The sequence below is a fragment of the Grus americana genome, chromosome 11 (assembly GCF_028858705.1).
Source record: "Grus americana isolate bGruAme1 chromosome 11, bGruAme1.mat, whole genome shotgun sequence".
In the NCBI taxonomy this organism is placed as follows: domain Eukaryota; kingdom Metazoa; phylum Chordata; class Aves; order Gruiformes; family Gruidae; genus Grus; species Grus americana.
This window is the reverse complement of record NC_072862.1, coordinates 7,516,652-7,538,697: the sequence shown is the minus strand read 5'-3', so window position 1 is coordinate 7,538,697 and position 22,046 is coordinate 7,516,652. Positions and strand designations below refer to the sequence as shown.

The 22,046-nt window shown below is 48.1% G+C and overlaps 1 protein-coding gene across 25 annotated transcripts in view; it reads right to left on the bottom strand.

Annotated features, from left to right (window-relative positions):
* The window catches only part of MAGI1 (membrane associated guanylate kinase, WW and PDZ domain containing 1), a 352,095-nt gene extending 349,022 nt beyond the window's left edge, over positions 1–3,073 (bottom strand). For 14 of the 25 annotated variants that reach the window (XM_054838020.1, XM_054838022.1, XM_054838023.1 and 11 more), the window contains exon 1: positions 2,353–3,071. In XM_054838020.1, coding sequence (XP_054693995.1) covers positions 2,353–2,638 — 286 coding nt within the window. In that variant the 5' untranslated portion in view covers positions 2,639–3,071. Of the gene's footprint in view, positions 1–2,352 lie in introns of all 25 variants that reach the window. The other 11 variants (XM_054838028.1, XM_054838030.1, XM_054838021.1 and 8 more) reach the window with 2 other exon arrangements.
* Positions 3,074–22,046: the final 18,973 nt, after the last annotated feature.

Below are 22,046 nucleotides of genomic sequence, written 5' to 3'. Positions count from 1 at the left end.
CCTTCTCTGTATGCTCTAGTGCCACACACCTCCTGTTGAATGGCAGTTGCCATCCCCGTAATGAGATTTTTAATCAACACAGAAATAATGCATTTTAATTAAAACACTCTCCTTTTCTATGCATATGATCCTGATCCACAAGGGAGTTCTCTGCCCTGCACAGAACAGCACGCAGATGCCAGGGTATCATTGACAGGCACAGGGAACTGCTTTCCAGACCACAAAAATATTTAATGATTTTTAAAAATAATATATTTCTCTTCTACATGCCTGTATAATAAAGCAAAAAAAAAAAAAAAAAAAAAAAGGATGGGGCAAAAAAACAGGTAAACTACAATCCCAGTAATCAGGGGCTTGGTTCTGTCCTCTGGATGAGGACGGTCCAAGGTTCAAGTGCCTGCCCTGACTCCAGGCAGGGTTTTGAACCTTTCTCTCCCAACTTCCAGGTAAATCAAATCAGTATGCTAAAACTAAGGTCTCTGCCCCTTCTTTTGACCACATTCTGGAGCTGAGACAAATCCATCACCAAATTCTGTCATTTCTGGTATATTCTCATGACATGTTTCTGTTTAGACTAACCAGTGTTTCCAAAATAACAGAAAGTTTAATCACAAATTGCTCAGTAGGGAAGGTGGTTCTTAAGCACCTTCCTCCAACCACCAACACCGATCACATTGCAACATCAGAAACTATATTTTAACACTTCTGCTAAAACAATCAGTATGCAAAAAAAACCCTGCCTAATTTCCTCATACTTTTCTCCATGCTTTTTTCTCCCTCCCACCTGGGCAGGGCAACCAGCAGGCTCAGTTTCTTTCCCCACTTTCCACTGAAGCTGAGAAAACACAGCAGGGAAAATACACATTTGTTAAAACAGTTTTTGTTGAGAGTTCAACACTGTTTGCTGGAGTATTCCTACCAACTCTTGGAAATGACTAACAAGTAGCCATGCTACAGCTCTGGGGCAGTTTTGAGGTGACGCTGCCCCTGCGGAAGGGGAGCAGGTGGCAAAGGGGGACTGCACAGCCCAGCCATGGCTCAGCTCCTCTCCGACACCCCATCGCTGCAATCTGCTCCGGCACCAGAGGTTTGAAGGATGGCTGTGAAACAAGTGCCTGCAGCCCTCTGGCTCAGCTCATCGGTGAGGCTAGGGACAAGACTTCAGGTGACAGTCCTGACAGCTGGCCATAAATTTTGTCCGCAGTGATCAGCTAGGTTGAACCAAGTCCAGAAATAAAACCCCACCCTCTCGCACCACCAGCCACGGCAAAACTCCCAACTTCGGGATGCACACATGTCTGGATGACAAATAAACTTTCCCCTAAGGAATCTCTTGGGTGATTCGAAGAAAATTTCCCTTCCTTCCTCCACTTGGAGCTGACCCTGGGGTGCTCCTCCACCCTGCAGACCCCCAGGTGTCCAGCTGCAGTCCTGCTCACCCTGCCCATCCGACCAACCTCACAGCAGCTGCGGCAACACTAACAGTTTCCTGGCACTAAATTAAGTCCTGCCCTGGAAATTACAAGCCCATTAGCCAGGCCTGTTACGCTAACCTGTTGAGCGACTGTTGCATGTACACGGATGTGAAGTGGCTTTTTTTTTTTTTCCATCTCGCATGGGAGGACTCTTCCTATCCTCCTCCCCAGCCAAATGGGAGAGCTACCTGTGCATGCCTTCACCTGCGCACCGCAGGGCTAGGAGCACTGATGTGCTAGGGCAAACCAGGGGAAAAAACAGCAAACCCAGGCTGACTTTCAGCCAGAGAGGGGAACTGCCCTCGCAGGAGGGTCACAGCTTTTCCCTTCGCAAGGCGGGCAGCCGGCAATCACATGCTCACACTTTTTGAACAAGACTCCAGTCATCACCCAGCAGCACGGCTGCTGGAAAGGATGCTCAGCTGCTGGAGGACAGAATCTCTCCCACATTCCTCCAGCTGTGGGTCTGCCTTGGCCGCTCCAGGGGTCAGCCCCGGACACAGAGCTCTCCCCCGACACCCGTGGGTGCCCCCGCAGGGAGAGCTGGATGCTCCGCGGTGCCTCAGGGAAAGTCTCACGCAATTGCTCGCTGTGCTTAACGCAGGCCGGAAAACTGCAGGGAGACTCTCCGGACTGAGCCGGGACGATAAGGTGCCTGTGCCTAAGTGCTCACGGTAAAGGTGTGCACACGCAGCGTGTGACTCCTTTCGGGGTCCTGCGTTGCCCCGAAGGGCTAACGTTCGCCTCTCCCTTCCGTACCGCACTCGCCCTTGGCGCTCAGCACCACAGGAGGGGCCCTGCACCTCCTCCGCAGCCCCCCGTGGGCAGCGCGGTAGGGGGTCCCCCCGGCCCCGGCCCTCCGCGGCCCCGCTCGCACCTTGTCGGACGGCTTTCACCACGATGGGGTCCTTGCAGCTCCGGATCACTTCCAGCACGTCGTAGCGCGGCAGTCCCGAGACGCGGACCCCCTGCACCTCCAGCAGCAGCTCCCCCTCGCTCAGCGCCGCCTCGCCGTCCCCCACCACGGCGCCCGCGTAGGGGAACTCGCCGTGCTCCGCGCCGCCGAGCAGGACGAACCCCAGCTGCCCGCCGGGCCCGCGGGTGAGCGAGCACTGCCGCACCCGGCCGGCCCAGTGGTTCTTCTTCTGGACGACGCGCGACATGGTGCTGCGCGGCCCTCCGCGCCCGCGGGAGCGCGGTAAGCAGGTGCGCAGGGGGCGCCGACCCGCCGCCTCATAGACCGCGCGGCCGCCGGCCCCTCAAGCCATCACCACAGGCGCCGCGCGCCGCTCTGGCCGGCCGCGCGCAGCCCGCATGGCTCCGCACCCGCGGAGGGCGCGCGCCCGCCTCCCGCCCTCCCCTCCGCGCCGTCCCTCTCCCGCGTTATTGAAAAAAAAAAAATTTTTTTTTAAAAAAAGAAAAAGCTCAGAAAAAGCAAATCCGGCTGGTCCTCGCCCTCCCGCGCTGCTGTTTTGTTTTGCTGCCCCACTCCGCGGGCGCTGCGCGGGGCGCGGAGGCGGCGCGCGGCGCCTTTAAGGCGATACAAAGACCCGTTTGTTTTGTTACACTTCGGTCCGTCCCGCTCCGCCGCGCTCCGCGCCGCCGGCGCAGGCGCCCTCGCACACCCCGCCCCGGCCCCCGCCCGCCTCCCCGCCCCCGGCACGGCTCGGCCCCCCCGCGCCCCACGTGCGAACCCCGGGCCGGCCCCGGTACCGGTGCACGCCCCGGTTGGAGGGGCCCTGCTCCCACGGACAACTTTTCCGAAGGGAAAAAAGTGGGTGCCGGTGCTTGCGGAGCCCGGGCGGAGGCCGGAGCGAAACGCCGCAGCAGAAATAATTCATCTCTGAGAAGGGGCTGGGGAGCGCAGCCGGGTCTCCCCCGCACACGGCTCCGCTGAGAGCTCCTCCAGAAGTTCAGTCCCTGGAGATGCTCTTGTTGTGGGGGAAGAGGGATGGTAATCTTTTGCTTTCCCGGGAGGATTTCTAGGGTTTTCCAAGTTGCTAACCTCTGGAATCGCTGCTCACCTGCGCTTTCCGAGGGGTTGTTATGGGAGAGGATATGCTGAAGTCTAAGTCCCGAGGAAAAACTTGCACAAGCCTGTCATTAAAATGGTATCAAAGCACTTGCGCAAGGCTGAGTTAGAGCCGTACTCGTATCCTTAGTTCTCCACTTTCCAATTTTTTAGTGCTTGAATTTGCAGTGTAAATAATCATAGAATGGTTTGGGTTGGAAGGGACCTTAAAGATCATCTAGTTCCACCCCCCTGCCACGGGCAGGGACACCCTCCACTGTCTTATTTTCCCTGTGTAATCGTTTAGAAGCTGGGCAGACCTACAGCAAGGTCTGCCTGCTGGGGAAAGGGACATGCATCCATTTGTTTGCCCTTGGCCACAACTCTTCAAAGTTACCCAGAACTGGTGCAAAACTCAAAAGGGGAAAATAAGTAAGCGTGCACATACCAGCTGTCCCTTCCAGGTCATGCTCCATGCTTCCAAACCTGAAAGCCAGGCCTCATTTTGAGCAGTCTTATGCATGACTGAACCCCTTCCAGCAAGGAATTCAGTTGTCAGATGTGTGCGTGCCCTATTTTGCTGCTAATCGGGACTGAGAAGTGACACAGGGAAACAAAGAGCCTGGTCTCGCTCCCCGCGCTGCCCTAACGTGCGCTTTGCCAGTGCAGCCTGCAGACTTTTGCTGCTGTCCATGTTGCTTTCTCATCTCACATCTTTCAAGCCACGCATGTACCGAAATGATCTGCGATGCAGGAGAGCCAGAAGGCTCGAGGGGCACCGTATGTGATAGAGCTGGGGATGGAGCTCAGCCTAACGTCCTGATCAGCCAGGCTTAGCTCACAGACCTCAAAAGAGGGGTGACGGGTACCTTCCCTGCCCTTACATCTGTCCTAGATGCAGTAGAGAAGGCCGTTGTTCCTCACACCCTACATCCCCACCGCTCCTTTCCTCCAGCCGAGATCTCTCACGGCTATTTTGTAAAATCCCCATGGCTGGAGGCGCTGCTCTGCAGCCGCAGAAGCCGCAGTCTCTGGCCCGAGTGGCACAGCCACCTCCAGGCAAAGGAATGGGAAGGCTTTGTCCAATGTCACATAGCACAGCAGTGAGTCAGCTCCATCCCCTGTGCCTCAGGCACCTCTGTCCAGGTCTCCATGGGAAGCAGAGGGATTGCCAGTGCTCAGAAAGTTGGAATAAGTACCCGAGCCCCTTCCAAGGAACAGGGCAGAGCCAGCCTTCCTGGGTATGAAGGGCAAAGGCAGAGGTGGACTTACGAAATTCAAATTACCTGCTGTGTCTAGCCCTTGTTTTCTTCCATCTCTCTCAGAGGTTTCTTTCCATTTGGAACTTTAACACTTAGTTTTCATGCATAAAGTTGTGCTGATGCCCTATGTTTGAGCAGCAATAACTGCCTTACATCTGCTGGCTCTATAGCCAGCTACCCAATTTGTCACTTTTAGGGTCACAGCACACTTTTTACTGTATCATGACCAGTAAAAACTGGAACAGTGATCAGGTTAAATCCCCCAAGGAATAAATGCTCAGGAGGCCCACAAACCCTGAGGAGCAGCAACATGGCTAGCGGGGAAGGGTTTATATCCCATCTGTGTTCCCCCCTGATAGTTGTGTCACACGTGTGAGCTCACAGCTCAAGAAGACTCTTGTTCACAGCTGAGAGCTGGGTGTGACGTATTTTCATCACCATCATTTTGCGGGATGTGTTATGTGACAGCCCTGCTAAATTACAATTCATCTGGGATCCACGTGAGTATCACATGAGCTGTGGCTGTCCTGAATAGATCTTACAGAACTACTCATGCTGCATGGAAAAATTTTTGAAAAACACTATGTAGAAAAACAATTTTGCTAGTAAGATTTATGAGACAACAGATTTCCAAGGGCCATTTTCTGTTTGCATACAAACGCTGCAATGCTAATGCAAGTGTGAGCTGTTCCTATTGTAATCTTAACGCTGTGCTCATGTCTGGGCCGCGACGTTCCCAAAATTGTTCTTGCTGGTAATTTACAAAACCCACAAACCTCAGCCAGAACTTTCTCTTGATTTTAAGATTTTTCCCTTCAGTTTTCCTCCATGACCAACTTCCTACCATTTTATCTTCTAGTTGCATCCAGTAAGGTCAGGCCATTAGTCAGGATAGCCCTAGATCCTAGAAGCTGGCATCACTTGTATAGCTCAAATATAGCCAAGATTTTTCATTGTCCTCATTCCCAACCCTGCGACTGCCCAGCAGCTTACTGCTCCAACAAGATGATTTCAGGACATAGCTCCTCCAGCCACCTCTATCAAAGGAAGCCCTTGGTCAGCCATTAACGGCGCTGAGCCCATGACCTGTGGCAGGGCTGCTCCTGCCCAGAAGAGTCCCTGACACCAGCCCGGTAGATAATCAGGTCATTACACCATACAAAAACCTGTCTTTGCATTTCGGCTGCGCAGCATGGCCTCTCTCCCAGGGGATGGTGATCCTGCCTTTTCAGCGAACTGATTTAATGATTAACAGACCATCTTCATCTCTAACAACTGCAGTTCTAATAAAAATACCTTCCTTTTTGCAAGGGTCTCTAAGTGCTTTGTAGACATTAATTAATGAAGCTTCACAGGGTACCTGGGGAACAGCTAAACATTAACATGGGGCAGGGAGAAGCTCGGGCGCATCCCTCGTCCGAGCAAGGCTGGCTGCGGCCATCCTACCTCACCTGCAGCGGCTGGTCCAGCCTCATCTCACGTGGGACGGCACGCTCTTTATCAGCTCACAGCAGTGCTATAAAACCTGATTCAGGCTGGCTCAGAGCTTTAAGCAGAGCCCAATTTTCTTGCTCTTTTGTCTGCAGTCGCCGTGGTTTGGTGGCCCATCTGTCAGCAGCCTCTAATCTGTTGGGATGAGTGGGCTGGTGCTTTCTTCCTCCTTCAGAAGGTGTTCCGCATGCTTTGGGCCCTGCTGCAAACACACAACAACAGCTAAAATGATTCTTTCAAATAGGATATCGACCCGCGGTCTTGGTCTCATAAGCATCTCTGAAATTTCATGCTGTGTCCTGGATTTTAAAATGGGTCAAAGCTCCCCCAAGCATCAAATCATTCTCTCGGATTTCATACTAAAACTAGAGAAAACCACAGTTTAGTTTTGGGATGAAAAACCATGTCTAGTCATGGAGAATGTTGTGGCTTTATGGCAGTACAGAGCCATGTACTCCCACCAGAGAGCATAAAAAAAGATGACAATGATTAAGGCTATAAACAGAAGTACAGCTTATTTAATACAACAGAATTTATTCTTAATTTCCAGCTAAAACCCAAACCCTCAATACTTTGACAACACAGACCTCGAGGCTTTGAAAGCCTGAGTACGTGGATCTTGGGAGAAAAAGAAACTTTAAACAAATCCAGCCTTTCAGACACCGAGGTTTCCTGTTGGTACGCTCATGCTACCAGCATCTGTCCATCGGAAAGCCATGTATTGCTGTATTTCCCAAACAGGAATTGTTGTTCATAGTAACCTCACCTAACTTTTATCAGAGAAGAATTTTTTGTGTGGCATCCAGTGTTTCTGGACAAACTGGTCCTGCTCTCTGGTAGCAAGGAGGAGGTGGGCTGACATTGCTTTGAGTCCCGGCTCTGGCAAACTCCAGATACCGATTGAACCCTGTATTTGTAGGAAGCCTCCCAAGTGTCAGGAGACAAGCAGTTCTGATTAGAGCCACAGACCAGCCAGCACGGACAGGTACTGCCCAGGGTCGTTTGCAGAGCTGGGCCAGCAAGCTTCATCTGCAAAGGCAGCACCTTGCGTGGGACATCTCCAGCCTCCTGCTACAGGGTGGCTGGAACCCATCCCACAGCTCACTCCTTGGAGTGAATCTGTGACCATGGGATCGTAAGAAGAAAAAGGCAACCCACCCCTTACTGGTAACCCCTGTGTTACCTTCCTCTACAATTTATTTCAATAATATCACACACAGTGGAATATAAAGCTGAAGATCAATCTCATAACCATATTAAGACACTCCAGGGTGTATTTTATAGGGCTGTTAATATACTTTTTGGGTGGTTAAAGTCACCCACAGCATAAATTAATGGCTCCATAAAACATGCTCTGTCATATCCTATGGTTTAAATAACACGCAACAGGGTGGGTATATTGGGATGTTGTTGAGCTTACTGAGTAGAAGCACAAGGGCACAGAGTGACCGCCTGGCAGCAGCTACACCCTCCAGGGGATGCCAGCCTCAGGGTGTCTTACAGATAGCGTGAAACCAACAGTCATTTTAAAAAGCGAGAGTCTAAAAAAAAAAATCCTACACAATTAAAAATTGTAGATCTCATTAACTTTCATTAGCATTTGTGCTCCTGAGTTTATTAGTCTTTTTCAGGCATATCTTCCCCGCAGAAGCTATTGCTGTTCCAGGATATGATTGCTGTGGGTGCGGCTTTTTGGCAAGGAGGGAGTCTGGCTGCTCCCAGCTTTGGAAAGCTCCTGAGAAGTCCGGAGTGGAGGGGAGAGGGCACAGCCTGTTGGTTAGAGCAAGGATCAGATTGGCTTTGCAAGGGAAGCTGAGCCTGCCGCATGTTTTAACTTTTATCCGTTTCAGGCAAATGTTATGGGAGTGGAGGTCTGGTACACATAGGAGTATTTCCAACTACTATTTCCAAAAATGAGAAGAAAAAATATTGAAAAAAGAAAAAAAGTCAAGAAAAGTCTTTCCTGACTATGATCTAGTCACAGAAGGAGCAAGTTCCTGTCCCTAGTCTGGTAGATATTAAGTCACATTCTTCCCTAGGAATTTTTCTTTTGCTATTTTAATGGCTCCACATGAGTTACCAGAGACTTTTCAGTAGACAATAGCTCTGCCCTGCTAAGATAAGCTACCCCAATACATCTGCCTCAGCTGATAAACCTCCCCCTTTCTGCTGCTTCTGCTCAAAAAGGAGAATGGCTCATGTTTGTGCTGAGAGCTCAACTGCCCAAGGCGCCAACACTTGCCCAAACTCACTTCAGACCCCAAGAGTCTCATTCTCTCCTCCTTTGTCACTCTTCTCCTTCCTCTGCAGATACATGGAGAGCCATGTTGCATCCTCAAACTCCACCACCAGCTCTGCTGAGGCTAATGGAGATGCCCATGTTCCCTGTCTTTCCCCAGCTTCCTACACAGTACCACCTCTCCATCCCATGCTCTGTATTTCCTCTCTATTTTCTCCATGTGTCTTCAACGCATAGAGCTTGCTATCCATTCCCCCTAAAAATGCTGAAAACCAGCAGGAGACAGCTAAATCAGGGAAGACTTCTGTTATTAGTCTTTATGGCGCCATAAAGAAGAGGCAAAGTCTGAACCTTTCAAAGATGCTGCGTGTTGAGTAAGTTGATAGTCCCTTGTGATGGATGTGTATTTGAGTCTGATGGCTTAAATATGGGGGAAAAACGCAGGGAAAAAAGCTCGGAATAACCCACCTCTCCCCATAGCACAGCCTGGTTCAAACAGCTTGTGCGGAGCTAATTAAAGGTGTCAATCTCATGATTTGGTCTGAAAATAAAATTAGCCACGAAGGCTCAGCTTCCCCAAACTAATCGGCACATGAGAATCAGTGCAGTTTCTTGTCCATCAGCTCTACTATGCAGGTTTTTTCTCTCAAAAGCAAAGAATTGAAGCACAGAATCTTAATAGGAGTTCTGTGGACAGAATCAACAGCAGAAATCCCTTTTCCCCCATAGAGACTCTGAATTATTTCTAAGATAGAGAATTGATTTCATCCTTACAAAAAAATTGCCCAAGCACCCTTAATAAGATTAAAAGAAAGAAATAAAGTAGCAACAAGACGTGACTATGGGACAAGCTGAGGGTTTGGGAAGGAGTTCCTCCAGAGCAGTATCGATGTGCTCTCCCTTCAACAGTGAAGAGTGGCTGGGAGGTCCCTCTCTGGATCGTAATTATCATTCTGGCAAAAGCCACGACAGAGGAGGCAGCAACACACAGCACGGCCCTGATCCTGCAGCCGTCTGGGGACTGGCTTTACTTTGCTCATGAGAGTAATTTACAGGCATCAGACAAGCCACATGTGTAAGGCTGAGCACACACATAAATGTTCTCAGAAGCAGAGCCAGTTAACACACCACGAGATATCACTCAGTGATTTGGAAGATATACAAACCCTGTCTTGCTTTTTGAAGCACTGAAGCAGAAGAATGCATGGTGAAGTCTGATGCTGTATCTTCACAGAAACATCCCTGATCAACTTACTGCTTGCTGGTCCTGCAAGAGCATCTTTATGCTAAAGCAGCATCTACTGCACGTACAAGCTTGGTCCAACAAAAGCAGCATCTTGGATACAAGGCGCTACCCCTGCAGTGCCATACCCCCTATGGAAAGATTATGATCATCATTACTATTTATATATAACAACAGCCAGAAGCCTTGGCTGGGATAAACGGCTCCCAGGGCTAACTCAGCCAAACATAAAAGGAGATGCTCCTTTTCTCCAAGCAGCTCCAAAGAGGGATTCGGGGCCTGGGAGCAAATCGGTGGCAGTCGGGATTAGGATTCCTGACTCCCTGCCTGGTGTCCTAATTTTAGCTCACATTGTCTCCCAGACAGTCTCGTCATTCTTTCACATGAACCGCAGGCCCGAATTAGCATGTCTCGCTGCATAATCTGCCAGCCCATCCTGTGCACTAAATTAGTCGAGGACCAAGCAAACATGGGAACAGCTCTTGTATAGCGTATGTGGGCTAAGTTATTCCTACTGCATTGTTTGCTCTATATTTTCCTAGCATCATCACAAAAGTATGATGCGCCAGATCCTGGAGCTGTCGGCTGTACGCTCGTTCGTGCTCCAGCCTAGCATTGCTCTCCAGTGCTGCACAGAGATGAAAGCCGGTTCAGCAGCGGCTCTGCTGGGAGCCAGCTTTGGGAAGAAGTGTTAACAAATAAACTCCACTCTGGGTGGCAGATGAGCAGACCAAGAAGTGAGCAGCAGTGCTAAGGCTTGTATGACCGCCAGCCCATCCTTGTGGCACACGCCTGTCTCCTTGGTGTGGTATTTACAAGCTTCCTTCCTCGTTTCGTATTCGGCCGTGCAATGGGCTGATCAGTTTTAGTCTACCACATGGACTTCTTATCTCATCATGCCCTCCAGCTGTGAGCTCAGGCTACCCATAAAAATACACAGCACAACGGGGCTGTGGGCTGACGGTGTCTCAAGCCAGTGCCAGCAGCGAGTTTCAGTTGGCTTTGAGTCAAGCTCCTCCTGCTACGAGGGAGCGATGGCATTTATTTCCACAGGGCTTGTTAGCCTCTCACAGAGCAACCCCCACCTCTGTGGAGCAAGGCTTTAATCAGAAGCAGAGAGATATGGGGAAATCTTGACAAATCCCATCGTGACTCTGGGTCACTCAGTAAATAGCCATCACCTCCTCCCCAGGTAGGGCAGTGCCTGCAAGGCACACAGGGTTAAGCAGAGCAGCAGGAAAAATGAGAAGGGGAGGGTGTGGGAGAGCCTGGACCTCTGGGTGACCAGTTGGCCAAGTCACAGGACTGGTTTTATAAGGTGCATGCAGGGTCTTGGACAGCAGCAACTGAAAGACAAGCGACTCATTGAATATTATCCCTTTCTGGCAGCAAGATCAGCACAGTCAATTAGCTGTAAAATCTGAATCATGTCTCTGGCAGGCAGGCTCGAAGAGGAAGCAGCTCCACCTTCCTGCTCTGCCCAATGGAGATCAAAGCATCCACTGCACGATTCTGCCGACAGCAACTTGCCAGACCTGTCACCAGCAGCCACCACAGCGGGGATAAATCAGAATATTGCTCCTGTCACGCAGCAGGAACAGCTCAACTCCCCGTCCTCAGCATGAGGTCATGGAGGCTTTCCACAATCCCAAGGCTGCTTAGCAAAACCCTGTGCAAGAAATCCATCCATACAGCACCACATATGGATGGACATCATCTCCCATACATCCTCCAACACCATTTTACTGCAAGGTTCATTTCTTTTTTATTGCTGCAGAATTAAGTCTTAGCACTCCTGACTTGCATCAAATGAGCTTTTAATTGAAGATCTGGATCCATGGAAACGGATTTGTGTTGTACAAAGATAGACACAGTCCACTGCCCAGTGGAGGACCAAAACTGGGAGAAAGGAGCCTGTCAGAGGATAACCTGCAGTGAATTACTCATGCCTGCTCTTGGGAGCTGTTGCTCCCCGATGACTCTTTGGGGACAACATCTGAAGCAACAGAGTTGTCTTTGCACTTCTCAGATGTTGGCTATGATGCTTCTCCTGGCATATATATTCCTGGTTTCCACCTCCTGCATGTGTCACCAGGCCCTGTGTCCAGCCTTACCAACTGGAGATGAGTTGTCTTCATCCTCCACAATATGATAGGGATTAGACTCAAGGCGTATTAGCAAAGTAGAAGGCTTGCTTTGGACAAGGGCCAATTTCATCATGTCGATAATTTATAAAAACACGTTGCTCTCCAGCCAAGCAAGTTTCAGTTCCTAGATGATTCAGCAACAGCGCTACAAGGAAATATGGATGTAAAAAGTCCCTGTAGGAATTCCTGTAAAATTCTACATTAAAATAAAATGCCCTTAGCCCAGCAGTAGGATGGAAATTAGGAATTAAGGATCATTTCTTCCATGTCTGCAGGGACTCCTAAAAGCTGGAAAAGAGCAAAGGCAGAAACCAGGGAGGGGGAGAACCTGGGGCAGAGAAGGAAGGGAAATACAGCTCCAGGTTTTATTTTGCCCACTTTGCAAGGGCTGTGACTCTGTTGTCACTAAATCCATGAAAATCCTCTGTGCAGGTATGGGAAAAGTTGGAGTGAGAAACCTCTAAAAACATGTTTTCAGAAGGCAGCCTGGGAAATGCTAAGTATAAAAAGCCAAGGACAGCTCTAAAGCCCATCTGAGCACTTTGGGTTTTTGGATGTGCTCCATGTCTATTTTAAAAAAGGACAAGAAAAGGAAATATAAGAGGAAAAATACCATGCAACTGCCCAACACAAATTAATTTCTGAAAGGGCATGGCAAGCCAAAGATGAAACATTCCTCTCCATCTCTTCTGACCTCTTCCAATTCATTATCTTAATGTGAGCTTCAGTACCACAATTAGCTTTTGCCTGCACACAAACTCAGCAGAGATGGACAGCACTTGCACGAGGTGTAACAGGTCTGCTGAACAGATTTCGGTGGGAGATGGAGTGAAGGGGACTAAGAGCTCTAGAACCACTGCAATAACATGTAGTTACTGGACAAATTCCTGTTTGCTCAGACACACTTTCCAAGAGAGAGCACGTACTCGCTCCCCCTTTTATCATTTGACTCTGCGATGCCCAGGAGCACTTTGCAAGGTCGAACGGCCGTTTCTGAGCAACCTGACCTGACACTGGACTCGCACCCCATCGTGCAGAGCAGCCTCTTCCACTCGAGTGAGGTTTTCCAGCCTGTGCCTGGCAGAGACCTCACACTCACCTCTGTGCAGCTTGGCAGCCACCCCACAGTCGGAGGTGCTCAGCATCCTGCAGCACACAACCCTCGCATGAACCCAACCCTGCCTGCCTCCTGCCACGTGCCTGCCTTTGCTGCTGTCGCTTCTCTACACAAGCAACAATTTCATCCTTCCTTCCATAAAGAAAATCCATTTACATTTTACTGTGCGGTACAAACATGATCCTCTATTCTGACATCCACAGGAATCCCGCCATGGGTTCCCTGGCAGCCAGGACTGGCTGTTGTACTCAACCTATTGAGATTCCCTGTATTTTAAGCCTTCCTGGTTTTAATTGCTGCTCAGCACTGACATCTCAAAAGGATGCTTCTTTGCTCCCTCTTTTGTGTAGAGCCTGTTTGTGTTTTTTGCTCACTGCTGTCTCTTTGCTGGAGCCCTCGCTAATGAATGTGGCATGCTGATGACCCCTCCATTATAAATAGTTTAATATTTTTAAATAAATATGGGATGGTGCCATGATTGTGTGGGTATTTCATCTAGCCTGCAGCCCAAGGAGCAGGAGCTGACAAAGGCAGCCACATCTTTATTTGTCATTCTGTTGCTTGTTTGTCACAGAAAGCAAGGAAAGGGGCCAGGACCCCGTACCGCAACATACAGCGGCAGATGTGTTATTCTAAGTGTATCACAAGGAGCCGCTCCTCATCCTAGAGCAGCAGATGGATACAATAAAGAGAAGACTTTCGGGTTGTTATTCAGTTACTTGAAATCTACAGGGCTGCAAAACTATTAGCTGAGCCACAGAGTGAATCAGAGGAAGGTACATGGACTGGGGGAAAATTCTGTTATGATTTTTCCACTGCATTGCAACAGAATTAACACATTAGCCTGACATATAGCTGATATAATTTATTCCTAATTTGGGAGCAAGATTTATCCTGAGCAGTAATATTAAAAAAAATCAAAACCCAAACCAATAGTAACAAAGGAAAAGGGAAAGAGTCTAAGTTCAGGTCAGATTTTTCAATATGTTAATGAAGTTTTCAGCCCATCAACTTCTATTGTCCTAGTTTCCCTTCTTTCCTTCTGGGTGTATCCAGATTTCTGCTATATGCAGATCATGGGGGCTAGATCCAAATTTGCTTGTCCCTCACAACCAGCTTCTCAGACAGTAAAAAGCTCCTAGAAAGTTTGCCTAAATGATACCCAAGGATTGCCTTCACACAGGCAGCTCCTAGGTGGCATAAAGCCAGGTTTGATGCTCCACATCTTCCATTCCCAGCCCACGATTTTGCCGAGGCATGGGGTGTGAACAGGGACCGCTGCCAAGGCAGTAATTTACAGCGATGCAATCCATCCCCATGGACAAGGAGGAGCAGCAATAGCTGATACCAGCTGTTTCCCAAATGTTTCCACTGACAAGCCTGCTTCTGGGCTTAAAAACCCAGCTTCCAGATTTGCGAAACCCACTTTTGTGGTTGCAAGCTTCCTCCTGCAACCGAGCATCCATCAGGCTCATTGTGCTGCTGCCTCCTTGCTGGACACCTCTCCCTTACACCTGTTTTCCTCGAGCCAGAGAGGATGCACAGCCAGCCCTGAGGATCTGCCCTCCTGCCTTTGCAAGCCATCCAACTCAGATAAGCACCTTCCCCCCCCGCCCCATATAGTCATCTGAACTCCAAAGCGCCAAGTCTAAGCCCCATCAGCCTTTCTCCCTTTGAGCCTTGCTGGAAAACCACTCAGCCCATGCACACTGTGGTTCTTTCCCATGGAACAGCAACAATTAAATGGCCTCATGCAAATGGATGGCGAATGAAGGTTACAGTTATTTTTAAGTGACTTCGCTCTGAGATTAATGAGGAGGCAGTCTCAAGCTATACACAGCCTCTTGGTTGCTATTTCTGACCTCTCTCCTCCCTGTGCAGCTTCCTCCGATGGTGTTGTCCTGTGGCAGCGGTGTAAGGGAGGGTGCCTCTTTACACCAAGCCTCACCATCACACGGTCATTTACCCTGAAACAGGGAGTGCTGTGCATTAAACCGCCACGTTTGTGCAGCTTGGGCTACAGCTGTCAATATTAGGAATAGCAGAGTAAATGGGTGTCCTCAGGAGGAGTAAAAGATGGCCAGCAGCTCTCCTGCCCCTGAACTTAAAGAGAGGGAAAAACATGTAGTGAGAGAGACCCTTTCAAAAAAACCAGCTTTGCAGAGAGCAATGTGACACCTGCCTCAGAGCTTGGAATGTGAGCTGAACTCGAGTACACCAGAGAGGTATAATTACCTAATTGACTCTAAATTGTGCCATTTATTAAGTGTTTTGCATGGTGCCATGGCCTCTGGAGGAGACGTCCCTGCCCTGGGCAGCTCCCCCTGCACCACCCTGTGCATCAGACCAGCTCCCATGAGCCAGGAGGGTGACAGTCCCTGGGGGGGTCTGTGACCCCCCGCACTGCCTGCCTTTTCTTTGCCTTATCCTCTACTCCCAAAGAGCCAAACACTTGCATTAATGCTGGTTCACTAACTACCTGAATTTATCTATACAAAAAATCAGAAGTGCCCTGTAGATTTAAACTTCCCCCGTGAGACAGGGTAGGCATAAGTGCTATGTTATTAACCACTGGAAAACAAACCTGAGAGCATTAAGAAAGGGGGGTGGGGGTGGGAATAAACCATTTTTCCCTACAGTTTCTGGACTGCAGTTCACAAAACATTAAATTTCTAATTATAAGCCTAGGAAATTTTAATGCAAAAAAGTGACTTGTGAGACAAAGTACAGGTTTTTCTGCTCATTAAAATATCCCCTGAGTATAATTTCCTTGCCCTTAATCCTGAACCTTAATTACCTACTTACCTGTGAAAACCTTAACACAAATCTGTCTTGATTATACAGCTCTTACAGCACTGCAGGTCTGGAGCTGGATTCTGTTGGATGCTGAGCTCCCCCAGAGCCCTTCGGGTAACAGGGCAGTAGTGTCCCTGGATCACAGACTGCAGCACGCTGGAAAGCTGCCTCTTTGCTCAGCTATGATCAAGGGAAAGGATTTCTAACCAAAATACATGGGCAAGCAGTGAGGGTGACACAGGGAAATGGAGGGCCAAATCTTTGAGGACATCGCTTCCCTAGTGAGAAACAGCAGCATTTACACTGCTGCAGATCTGCCTTAAACATGTTATTCTTTTCCCCAAGCGATACCGACTGCTCTGCGTCATCACAGATACCAGCACCGTGCAGTAGAAAGCCTTCCTGGCAAGCTGGGGCTGGTGGTAATGAGCAGATACACAGCTCTCTGTTGGCTCAAAGCAGCTCTCCTCCACTCTGCGGTGCACATCAGGGATGGGTTTTGTGAAGCCAGCTATGTGTTGCAGAGGAATGAGGTTGTCGAACAGGTTTGGATCCATGGGGAAAACAAGTCCCCTTGCTGCTGGGCCCTCAAGTGAAGTGCCTTTGCTTCTACAATGCAGGTGGTAGACTGGTCCTCTCAACCACTGGGAATCAATCCTGGAAACAAGTGAGCCAGCATCCAAGTAGCCTCAGGAGAGGAGACATAGGTCCATTACATCAACATAAGTCCCATTTATAGCACTTTGCACTCAGAGATGCAGCTCAAGACATGTTTCATTTAAAAAGTAAAGACTTTCTGTGAGTTATTTCCAATTTAAATGAAAAGGAATGGGGCTATTTGCCCAGATTTATACACTTTGCCAAGGCCAAGCAAGGCTTAACACCCAGATCATCTGCCTTCCAGTCCTGCTCGGCTGATTGACAGCCTCCTTTCCCTTTGTGTTTAAAACGTGAATACAGTAAGTCCAGGGTTTGGGTTTTTTTCATTTATCACAACAAATGCAGTCATATGTGCAACTGTAAGTAGCACAAGGCAGGCAAGGCTGGAAGCAGCTTTCTTCCATGTGGGAAGTGAATTTCCCACTAACGCCCTACAGCGTTCTGACCCTCAAGCTTGGAAACCAGCACACCAGGAGCAGAACGGCAGGTGAAATCCTCCTTCTCCAGCCCTAAGACCAAGTCCGAAGTCACAGCTTCAGAAGAGCTGAGCCATTTTCTCCAACGCCCAAGGAAGAGACTAGCATCACCTTGCAAAACCAGCCTTTGCCTCTGCCACCTGGTCCACAACAGAGCTTCAACAGCAGGACCTTCTGCAGCAAGGGACAGCCCCACGTCCCACGGGACAGCAAGGGCTGTGGCACCCATGGTCATGCACCACCGCTTCTTGCCCCAGCAGCAAAGGACCCCAGCTCATCTCTCCCACCCCAGGGGCTGCTCAGATGCAGGGTCCCCCTTCTCCCTCCCAGCCAGAGCTGGGTGATTTCATGATATTTCCTCCAGCTCACCTTGAGTGGAGATAAGTGCCTAGTGCCAGAGGAAAGCTCCATCGCACAGAGCTGCGTGTCAGCAATTGCCAAGGACGTAACGGCAGCTTTCCTACACGCCACTACCAGTAACTAACTCATTTCCCTCTGAAGTTGAGGATGAAAAATAAGATGTAAAACCAAATTATACTCTGTTTATGTACATAATTCCCTCTGCATCTGGATAAGAGCACGCCCGTGGCCTATATTACGCTACATCTGATTCTCATTAGGTGCTTGCGATTCCTTCTTGATAGGGTTTTATTGCTCTCCATGACACACAGAGTTATAGCCAGGCTGTTTACTCCCTGCAACTGCCCTGGTGCGGCCATCGACTGCACAGCCCACTGCAACCCACTCCGAGCGGATCCATAATGCAGTTTCTCACACAACAGCCCTGTTGGTTAACAGCTAGAAATAAAGCCAGAGCTCTTCAAAGTGAATTTTGTAAATTGGCTTCTGGGGCGTTATTTACAGTAACTTAGACCAGAGCACAGGACCAACTGAAGGCAGAGCCTGCACGCAGAGCGACCCTCCTTTGCGCCAGCCGAGGCTCTGGACCCAGCCGGTACCTGGAGCTTTTCTTTAAGAGTTAAACCTCATGTGACTAAGGATATATTGTTCGACTCCATGGGCAACTTTCCAAGACAAGATATTTTGCAAATATATTTTTCTTTCTGTGAATTACACCAGTCCCCACTGTTCTGCTCATTGTAGCCTCATCCACGTACAAAAGCAGATTACAGCATGTTGTTGAGCGAGCAGGTGAGGAGGCACAGAGGGAATGTGGCTGATTGAGTGTTAAGCCTCATCTTGAGCAATTTTAATATTTTGTTCTTCAGGATCCTGATTTGACCAAAGAAATTAATGTTCTAAGATGTGCACAGAAGCAGACCAAGTTCTTTCCTGTATTCATTGTCACCTTCAATTGAGGAAAACATTATCAGATATAGCCTTTGATGCACATCAGAAACATCCATCTAGATGGTATTCCTGCTTGTAAAATGCAGATTTACCTTGCAGTAAAAATCCCTGCAGTAATCAGCAAGAGAAAGATTTTAATATACTTACAGATCTCTTCTCCTAGCAAAGGAAGAGCTACAGATCTACCCTAAATCTGAACTTCTTTATTAACTCTTCAAAGAGTGACAGAGTTACTGTCATACAGAATCAAAACCTTAACTTTCCACTGTTAATGCAGCAACAAAATACATAGGTTTAAGTGGAAAAAAAAATAAAAAACAAACCACAAAAAACCACCCACAGTTTTTGATACACAACTGAAATATCTTAGGAATGGGGGGGGCAGGGGGAAGGAACCAGCCAACTTACCACCTTTATAGTTTGTGGGAACAGAAAGGCTCTGCAGGACCACCACAGCACCTATCAAACCCCACAGACTCACTGGGGATACCATCATTTCTGAAAACATCACCCGAGCTGCCAACTTACCACCCAGGAGTAACTTATGTGATGTCTCCTTCCTGCTCCTCACCTTCCTCCTTAGCACTATCCCTGTGCTGAGATAACTTGAAGTTCTAGGACCCTGTGCTACCTTTATATCTCATATCCACAACCAGCCCATCACCCAGTGGCCAGCATTAACTCCATTAAATTTATAAAGCAATTAGAACTGGGTGAGCAATGCCAAAAAAATCTCAGTGAAAGTCCTCTCAGCTTTTTAAACAAATTCATTCCAGCTGGGTTCATGCTCCTAGTGCATCGGCTTCCCACATGCATCCCAGCTTGGGAGGTCAGAGGCAAAAATGGTTTTGGAAGGGGTGAATTTTAAGTGAGAATTAGAAGCTGTATGCAAATCCCGAGCTTAAGTGAGGGTCCGTGGAAACAGGAAACACTCCCAGGCCATATGAGTTAAATGGCTAATTAAATCAGCACAAGCATTGGGTCTATGAACAAGCTACGGGTCAGGGATTGTGGAAAAAAAGCATTCATGGAACTGATTAATTGAAGGGAGCTGTGATCTGTCTACAAATAATTCAATCGAGCAATTAGAGCTGGGCAAAGAAGTGGTTTTGCACTTGGAAGATTTTGAAATATTTCTGTTTTAACTCAAGACCAAAGAAATACAAGCTGAAAGGGAAAGAAAATTCAGACAAGTTCCATCCTGAAACTGTTTAGATTAGTTTGAAATGTGTTGTTACCTCTCTGGTCTTATTATAATTCTGTTTTATAATTATTTTACCTTTGAATATGAAGAAGATGGTTCAGACTGAATATCTGGAAAGCAATTTCATTTTAAACATTAAAAACATTTCAAAACGTTCAAAAAGCTGTATTGACACCTGTCTTCTCAAAATGAAAAAGACATTTTCAACAAATCAGCATTATTTTGAGAGGAAAAAAATCTTCCTGTTAAAAATCCTTGACCCTCAGTCCTTTATCCGTTGCATATTACCAAGCTCTAAAGGCAAGAGCCTCAGAGGAGGTCAAGTTTTCTTAGTTAGCTTAAATGAGACAACCCGTCAAACAGCACCTATTAATTATCCAGACATTGGAAGCAGAACATGACCAAGGGAAGCGAGACAGGAGGGTTGCAGTCCACATCTCCTTAATCCACTGCTTTTCTTCTTTTAATAATCTTAGTTATCTTAAATGACATACCGGTCAAACCCCAAGAATTTCTCCAAAGGGAATATTGGGGAGATAAGATTTCAGTTAAGATTTCTCAAAATCACAATGAGGTGGCTCAGTTTCCCATGACAAAAGGCTGTAGCACAGGCAGGGCACAAAGGCAATGAGGTTCCCCAGTCTCTGAAGACTGAGAGTGAACTAATGCTTGGTTGGCCCTGGAGCAAACACCACGTGAGTAAGGACCTGATCTGACCCCAAAGCTTCCTTTCAAGTCCCCTCAAGGGAGGGCCTTAAAGGGTTGCTTTTATGTGTAAGCATAAAGTAGGCATTGATTAGGGTTTATTAAGATAACTTTGGCACAGGAAGGCAAGAAGAGTGAATTGGTCAGTTTTGATCATTTTCAAAGTTTCTCTGCCATGTCTGAATGACATTTCATTGTATCTTCTATGGGAAATGTTTGATGTGGTTGGTGGAGTCTAAAGAAATGAAGTTATAAACTTTATCTGAATAACAATGGTGTGCAGCAGTGCAGTTCACAGTGACTGTCGAAGTGGCTGGCTCAGGAGAAGGATGCGAGACACCCTGTCAAATACCACCTATTAATTATCTGGGTGTTGGGAGAAAAAATGACCATAGGAATAGGAACATGAGGGTTGCAGTCCAGGTCTCCCACATCTCCTCGGTCCAGCACTTTTATTCTTTTTGAACAAATGTTATTTGCTTCCTGGCTGTGTTTATGATTGCCACATATTTCATCCTGACATAAGTGCCTTCATAAAGGTGATTAGCAATTTTTGATTGCTTCTTTGATTAACGTGAATGAGAAAAAGCTTCAACCAACATCACCAAAGACTGAGAAAAGATGACTCATCCTTCACTTCTGGATGCTAAAATTAGTCTAGCACAAAAGGTTGCTGGAGCAAAAAAGTCCTAACTTTTTAATAAATGATTGCTCTTTAAAGGCTTTCCACCCCAGGATCTCAAATCAATTTAATTAGAAACTGTAAACTTCATTAGACCTCAGAACAACCCTGCCACTGAGGCAAATCTCTGATTAATGCAGAAGTGTCTACTGGGGGCCAAATTCAGTCCTGGCCAGGCTGGAAAAGGCATCAGAAAGGCAGGCAAAACAGCTGAAAAAAGGCTGAAGCAGTAACTGTCCTGATAAAACACCGCATAGACACAACCTCCACCAGAGACCAAAGTGTTTTGGAAAGTGCTCCTCAGAGGAAGAAGCCCAAAATGGCACCTTGGACATCCCATGCTGCTGCCAGGTGTCCTGGGTCACTTGTGGCAGGACAAGGTGGAGCCTGGGGCGTTCATGGGTCTAGGAGGAGAGGAACAAACAAACCAAGGTGTCCTCAAGCCCAAGGGCTTCTTCAGAGAAGCAGAGAAAAGGTGCTTTTTAGAGCAGTCTCACGCATAGGCTGCACGGTTCATCCCCGAGGTCTGGCCCCAGCAGCCTGGCAACGCATCACCTGGGCAAAGGAAATAACATTGCAGATAACACTGAAATAGCAACACGTCTCAACAGTTGGCAAACTATTGGAAAGGTGACTTTATTTTGCTCCATGCCCAGGGACAAAGGACTGGCAATTTAAGGACAGGGAACTGTTTGATTCCTGACTGGCAATAGAGAAACTGGCAGAAGCATCACCCGGCTTTTTGCAGCAAAGAAACAAGGTCAAGGACTTAGCTTATCCCATCTGTGATATTTTCACACTGCAATTTATATTACAGCGGGAACAAGAGGCCTTGTCAGAAATCAAGACCCCCATCGTCCAGGAAAAACACAAGAGGAGAGGCAGCACGTACCTCGAAGCTGTTGTGCTCCAGCTCCCGAGAGTCCTCATCAAGGAGGGCCACTGAATCGGTGGGACCTCAGATGGACCTGGTACTGCAGCTGCACGCAAACACCTCACGGCTCTGCTGAAGAGCCACCAGCATGGCTGGTGCTCACCAGATAAGGGCTGGGGGAGAAGGGGGATGCAGATGCATAGGGGTTCCAGTCCACAGGGTAAGGAACGGGATCCAGCTCTGCCACAGCTCACTGTGCTGGTATTTTACAGGAATTTACTCCCTTTTCCCTAAACACCTTTGTATTTCACTGGCAGTATCATAACGCTAGCCTAAAGCCTTTTGGATGCTAT